This window comes from Plasmodium falciparum (genome assembly GCF_000002765.6).
Source record: "Plasmodium falciparum 3D7 genome assembly, chromosome: 12".
Taxonomy (NCBI): Eukaryota; Apicomplexa; class Aconoidasida; order Haemosporida; family Plasmodiidae; genus Plasmodium; species Plasmodium falciparum.
Genome location: NC_037284.1, coordinates 1235001 through 1242500, shown reverse-complemented (window position 1 = coordinate 1242500; position 7500 = coordinate 1235001). Strand labels below are relative to the sequence as shown.

At 19.5% G+C, this 7500-nt stretch overlaps 2 protein-coding genes across 2 annotated transcripts in view; one reads left to right on the top strand and one right to left on the bottom strand.

Annotated features, from left to right (window-relative positions):
- Positions 1–476, top strand: part of PF3D7_1230100 (thioredoxin-like associated protein 1, putative) — a gene marked incomplete at both ends in the record, with an annotated part of 1575 nt that extends 1099 nt beyond the window's left edge. The window contains one exon of the mRNA XM_001350660.1: positions 1–476. This exon is cut by the window's left edge and continues 1099 nt beyond it. Within this exon, the coding sequence (XP_001350696.1) occupies positions 1–476 (476 nt within the window).
- Positions 477–1213: 737 nt separating this feature from the next.
- Positions 1214–7500, bottom strand: part of PF3D7_1230000 (TBC domain-containing protein, putative) — a gene marked incomplete at both ends in the record, with an annotated part of 7592 nt that continues 1305 nt past the window's right edge. Inside the window, 7 exons of the mRNA XM_001350659.3 lie at positions 1214–1312; positions 1531–6125; positions 6260–6387; positions 6544–6734; positions 6852–6936; positions 7141–7306; positions 7487–7500. The exon at positions 7487–7500 is cut by the window's right edge and continues 96 nt beyond it. Coding sequence (XP_001350695.3) covers positions 1214–1312; positions 1531–6125; positions 6260–6387; positions 6544–6734; positions 6852–6936; positions 7141–7306; positions 7487–7500 — 5278 coding nt within the window. The remainder of the gene's footprint in view (positions 1313–1530; positions 6126–6259; positions 6388–6543; positions 6735–6851; positions 6937–7140; positions 7307–7486) is intronic.

Here is a 7500-nt window from a genome sequence, read left to right as displayed (position 1 = left end):
TAACATTATATGACCATAACAATTATAAGGACGACGAAAATACGTTTCAACGATATAATGAAAAAGAAAATTATCCACATAAACATATAAATCATCATGGGTATATTAATCCACATCAACATATTGATACTCTTGGTTATACAAAAAATTTCGATAAATGTAATAGTCTTATAAACGAAAGACCAACAAATTATCAAGACACACGAAATTATTTGGGAAATAATACTTATAATATGCAACATAACAAAGGGAAATGCCAGGTGCAAAATTATAATACAAATGTTGAAACTCCACAAAATGTTTATTTAAACAATGAACATTATAAAACGAATGAACAAAATATACACAACAGTCATACAGGAAAATGTTCGAACAATTCTTGTCAAGAAATAAATAATGTAGTACATAATGAACAAGAACATATGAATGGGAATAATAATTATTATAGGGTATCATCATATGAAAATATGTCATAGGATTATATATATATATATATATGTGTGTGTGTGTGTATGTATGTATGGTTAAAATTTTAAGGGAACTTAAAAAATAAAATATAATATGATAATTATATGAACATTATATATGTACATATATATAACATAATATAATATAAATGGACCTTTTTTTTTTTTCTTTTCTAAATTGTTTATATGTTCCACATTGTTATAAAAAATATAAATACATATATATATTTATATATTATGTATATATGCTCATCTTTATATTTTTCAATTGTTTTTGTTCTCCTTTTTGTACTTGCATTCATGTCTCATATAAAATATATTATATATATAATATATGTTTATGCCATATATATATATTTTTTTTTTTTTTTTTTTTTTTTTTTTTTTTTATCTTAATAATAATTTAGACAAAAAAAAAAAAAAAGAAAATAAATAAATTTCCAAATACTTCTTTATTTTAAAATATACACTTTATCCTTTTAAAAGTTACAGTTGCAAAATGCATACTGTCACAAAAAAAAAAAAAAAAAAAATATATATCAAATTTTAAATATGTATTTTATGAAAGCATTCTTACAATGAATTTAATTTATAAATAAATAAAAAAAATAATAATAAATAATAAATAATAAATAAATAAATAATAAATAAATAAATAAATAAATAAATAAACAAAATGAACATATATATATATATATTTGTATATATATCCAAAATAATAAAATTTTATGCTAATATTAATTGATTTATTTTTTTGTAAAAGAAGAATATATTTCCTGAACAGCGGAAATACACGACTGCACTTCCAATTCACTCTCGAAATTTAAAACCATTAAGGGAATACTCTAAAAAAAAAAAAAAAATAAAATAAAATAAAATAAAATAAAATAAATATAAATATAACATAAAATTTATATTATACATCATGGGCTTTATATTTTATTGTTATACATATGTGCCCTTTCCTTCCTATGGACACTTTTTTTTTTTTTTTTTTTTTTTTTGTGAGCTCATGAAATGTTCACAAAAGACGTAAAATTCATATGACACTTTTCTTTCTTACCTTGTTTGTTGAAAAATAAAAATATAACGTTTTTGTAAATTTATGTTTGGTGGTTATTTTATGAATAGTACGCAGATCAAAAATACCATAAACATTAATTGCATCAATCTGTTTTTTATAAGATTCTTGATTAGATAATTTGTCCTGTTTTTTGTGAGCTTCTTTTTTTTTATTTTTAAACTTTTTCTTATATAAACTATGGTAATCAGAAAAAGAAAAATCAACATCATCATCCGAACTATTGGAACAAGAAGTGTTACTACTACATGAAGAGGTGGAAGATTCATAGAAATAATAATTATTGTGATTATTTTTTTGATTATTATTTGTATTAATTTTATATGATAAATTATTTTTGGATAAATTAAAATAAGATTTATAATAATTATATGTATCATTTATATGTTCTAATGTTATGCCATGAAATATATTTTCAGACATATCATTCCAATTTACACATAACCCATCTAATTTATAACATTCAATATTAAATAATATATCTTTTTTTTTAAGATCTTTATATTTGTGTATTATTATTTTATCAAACTTATCATCATAACATATAAATGGTACGTTTTCCTTATCAACATATTCTTTTCTCTCTTTTAAAAAATTTTCCGTTCCTGGGTCCAAAGGATTATTATTGCATATTCCCTCCTCACAAATTTTTGAATTATTATCATTCAATGATTCGTCATTATAATGTTTATATATTATTTCATGCTTTTTTTTTTGTTCATAATTTTTTTGTTCATAATTTTTTTGTTCATAATTTTTTTGTTCATAATTTTTTTGTTCATAATTTTTTTGTTCATAATTTTTTTGTTCATAATTTTTTTGTTCATAATTTTTTTGTTCATAATTTTTTTGTTCATAATTTTTTTGTTCATAATTTTCTTCCTCATCATTTTTTTCCTCATCATTTTTGTCTTCTTTATTTTTGTCTTCATAATTTTTCTGTTCTTTATTTTTCCTTTCGGCCTCTTTCGCGCGTTTTCCTATCATATGAACGTTGCATACATATGGTGTACCATATAAAATTAAAAAATGATCATATATCATTAATTTACATAAGCCTAATTCTGGTTTATTTTTTATCCAGGTATTATTTAAAATTGAATTATTTAATATTTCATTAAAGGGATTATCATTTTTTAATTCGTTATTTTTTATTTTTTCATAAATATAATTATCATCATATATGTGATTAGAATTATTACTATAAGGATTATGTTGATATGATACGTCACATGGATTCACATAATTTTTGTCTTCATACTTCTGATTTTCTATATTCAATCCAAACGAATCATTGAATTTATTTTGATCATCATGGTTATCACCATATGTGTTGATCATATTTTTTTTTTTTTCTTGAGATATATTAACTTTTGATGTAAAGAAAGGACTTGAAAAGGGCATATTATTGTTCATATTCTTATTAAATGGATAATAATATAAACCATTAAAAAATAATTTTGAATCCAACTTATTACAATTTAAATATATGTTAGGATCATTTATTGAATTTACATCTTTTTTTTTTTTAAGAGTTTTAAAAAATTTTACATATTTCAAAAAATTATTTATAATATTATTGGATCTTATATTATGTGGAATTAAAGGTTGATATATGTAATTAATAAAACATTTATATATCTTACTATTATTTTTATATAACAAATTATTATAACATACTATATCAATATATGAATATAAATTATATATATCTGAGCTTGTATTTGATAACATTTTTTTTTTTTTATCTGGATAAAAATTGCTATATATAGAAAATTTATTACTGCATGGTGTATCATTATTATTTGTATTCTTTAAAAATTCATCATTATATAATTTATTATTATACAAATATGCATTTGATATATTATTATTATTATTATTTACACAACAGTCTTTATCTTTATCATTTTTTTCGTTTATATTATTTTCCATAAATACATGTTCAATCTTATCATTAATAATTTCATCACATTGTTTAAAATTTTTATTATTTTGTAGATCCTCTTTATCTTTCGATTCTCTTTTTTGTTTTTGTACTGTCGCTTGATGAGTACACTTTTCATTTATAATGTTATCACTAGAATGATTATAGTTATAATTATAATGGTTATTAATATGGATATTATTATTTTGGATATTATTATTTTGGATATTATTATTATGAATATTATTATTATATATATCATTATTATTATGGATATCATTATTATGGATATTATAATTATGGATATCATTATTATTATTATTATTATCCATATGGATATTATCATTATAGATATTATTATTATTATTATGAATAGACATGTCGTTCACCTCCTTATCTTCATCATGATTTATAGCCACATTTAAAAATTCATTCTTCTTTTTATTATAATAATCAAGATAAAAATTCAAATTAAAATAATCTCTCTTTATATTAGAATCATTACACACATCCATTGCTTCATTCGTAAATGTGTTTATAAATTTGCTTTTCCCCTCTTGTTTAGAAATATAATTACACATACTTCTATCTACACCGTTGTCGTGCTTACTAATATTAAGGGAATCATGAAAAAATTGCGATGTCGATATATCTTTTTTTTTATGAATTTCATTATTATTAGATTCATCATATTTATCACTTTTTTTTTTTTTAATATAATTCACAAGTGAATATATTTGAGGGAAGAAAGTAGATGCACTACCTTCCTCCTGTACGTTTCCTGTTTCTTTCTTCTTTGCTCTATCTAAATTTTCCTTGTCTTTTTTTTTTTTTATTAAATCGCTGAAAGCTAAAAAATTCATATATCCCTTTTTACCTTGTATAAAATCATAACAATCTACAAACATATTATAATCATTGTATATATCAAAAAAAAATTCATCTAATATTTTCTTTTTCATATGTTTAAAATGTTTATTATTACACATATAACATGCTTCAGATTTATGAATCAGATATTTATTCTCTTCAAAAGATTTCCTTATCTTATTTTCTTCATATATATTCTTTTCACATGTATAAACATCATTATTATATTTATTCATATAATCTACATTATGTATATCATTTAATTTAGTTATATCCATTATTATATTATTACTTGCATTATCTTTTTTTAAATTATCTTTACCAAATAAATTAATAAAATGTTTATGATAAGAATCTATACCACCTTCAATTATGCAGACATTTTTTATATTCAATTTATATATTAAATCAAAATATAATTTACGTACATACTTAGTATTATGGAAATCATCGTCATATAAAATTATTACATCTTTTTTTGGAACGTATACATTTTTAAAAAAAAAATGTAAATTATTTACCTCTTTCAAAACATTCTCTTTTATTAATACATATAAATTATAAGAACTTGTGTTTATATTAGTTTTTATCTCGTTAGATTCCTTTAAATCATTTTTAACTATATTACATGTTTTCTTTACATTTGACACATTTATTATGTTATTTCTTCCTTCATTAAAATCGAATCTTTTTTTAAACTCTCTTTCGGTTTTGTGTTCATACTTTTCATTGATCACACAAGCATTCGTCTCACCAACGTTATTATTACATATATAATTATTATTACATATATAGTTATTATTACATATATAATTATTATTATTACATATATAGTTATTATTACATATATAATTATTATTACATATATAATTATTATTATTACATATATAATTATTATTATTACATATATAATTATTATTATTACATATATCCATATTATTATTATATATATCCATATCATTATCTTTATTATTAATAGTGTGTCTACAAATCAAATCCTTACTTGTGGATACACCATTTTGTACATTCCTTTTAAACACATCGCCTTCATTGTTGTCGTGATCTCCTTGATTATTCTTTATATATTTTTTCTTATCTATAATATATTTATTTTTTATGCGATAACATGTTAAATTAAACGTATTACATAATATGTTATCATCTGTATAATATTTTTTGTGATCTTCATTTATTTTATACCGTAAATATATTTGGCTTGTTTGTAAAGGTGTTTTAAATTTAATTTTATGAGGAGATTTCATAATACTAGTTTGTTTACCTCTAAAAATATCATAAAAATTTCTATGTAAATCAATTCTATAATCTTCTTGTACCTTTAAAATATTATTAACACCTTGAAATAGTTCATCTCTTTTTTGTCTAGTCATTCTTTTTTTTTTTGCTCCTGAAATATTATATTTTTTTTTTTGTTTTTTTTTTTTTTTTTTTTCCCTCTTCTTTTCATTATCCTTTATTTTCTTATCTGATTGGTTCCACTTTGATTTTTTCCTATTCTTATTTTCTAAAGCTCCAAAATTAATTTGATTTGATTTTCTCTTCACTTGATCAGTTTTCTTTTTTAATAAAATATTATCATCATAACTAACAAGACAATTCATGTTATATTTTTTTCTTAACAAAAAGCAAAAAAGATATTTATCGTTTCCTACGACTTCTTTATCATCATAGACCTTTAGGATGTACCATATTTTTTTCATATCACATGCTTTCTTTTTCTTTCTTTTTATTTTCTCTTTCTTATGTTCAACGCTGATGGTGTCTGAAAAATAAAATATATACATAAATATATATATATAAATATATATATATATATATATATATATATATATATATATATATTTTTTTTTTTTTTTTTTTTTTTTTTTTTTTTTTTTTTTTTTTTTTATATGATACTTTTAAATATGTCTAAATAATTTTTAACTAGTTCCATGTTTATAGAATTATATAAGTGAAAAGATTTGAAATGACTGTTCAATCTTATATCCAAAAAAAGGTACTTATTATTTCCTTCACATAAATTTCTATAAAAATAATGAATAGTTTTATAAATTTAAATACAGAAAAGTATTTCGCGTTCTTATCATAGGAAAATATTACAACTAAATATTATCAATATATATATATATATATATATGTATATTTTTTTTTTTTATTTTTTTTTTTTTTTTGGATCGTACTTTAATATCTCATAAGAATTTACAGACATATAATCAATAGACTTAAAGAAGTTTAAGAGAACATTTTTTTTCTCATAATTTTCTGCAGAATTTTCACTCGTTAAATGTATTAACACGTTCTTTATAAAAAAAAGTTTATGAACAAAAGAAACAGGGGTCTGTCGTTCTAGATACTTTCCAAAAGCCCATACCTTAAAGAAAACAAACAAACAAATAAATAAATAAATATAAATATAAATATAAAATATTGATCTCCACTCCTTGCATCATTTTATACTTCCTTTTATTTTATTTTATTTTATTTTTACTTTTTTTAAAAATTTTTTATTAAAAATATTTATTTTACTTAACAATTCTGGTAAATTTGAATTATCAACACATAAAAATATATTTCTACAAAAAAAAAAAAAAAAAAAAAAAAAAAAAAAAAAAAAAAAAAAAAAAAAACATATGTATATATGTATATATGTATATATGTATATATGTATATATATATATATATATATATATATATATATATATATATATATTTTTTTTTTTTATGTTACACATATATATAATCCTGTCGCACAATACTTTTTTTTCTTATATATTTACCTGTGTAAGATTAAAAGAGCTAAAGAAAAATAAAAATAAAAAAAAGGATTCTTCTCTAATAAAAATATCATATAAATTAAATTTAAAATCCTCATATTGCATTTCGAAGCGAACAAAGTCAAAAACCATGAGGACGCATAAATTTCGGGGGTCATCTTATTATTCTCTATAAATATTATAATATATATATAAAAGAAAGTTACAAAAAATTATTATAATATTACTACTATGGTTACAACATATATTATAAATATCATTATATTAAATAATTATACAAAGAATATACATATAAACACATACTATACCATATTATAATATCTTTTTTTTTTTTTTTTTTTTCTTTTACCTAATATTTCTGAC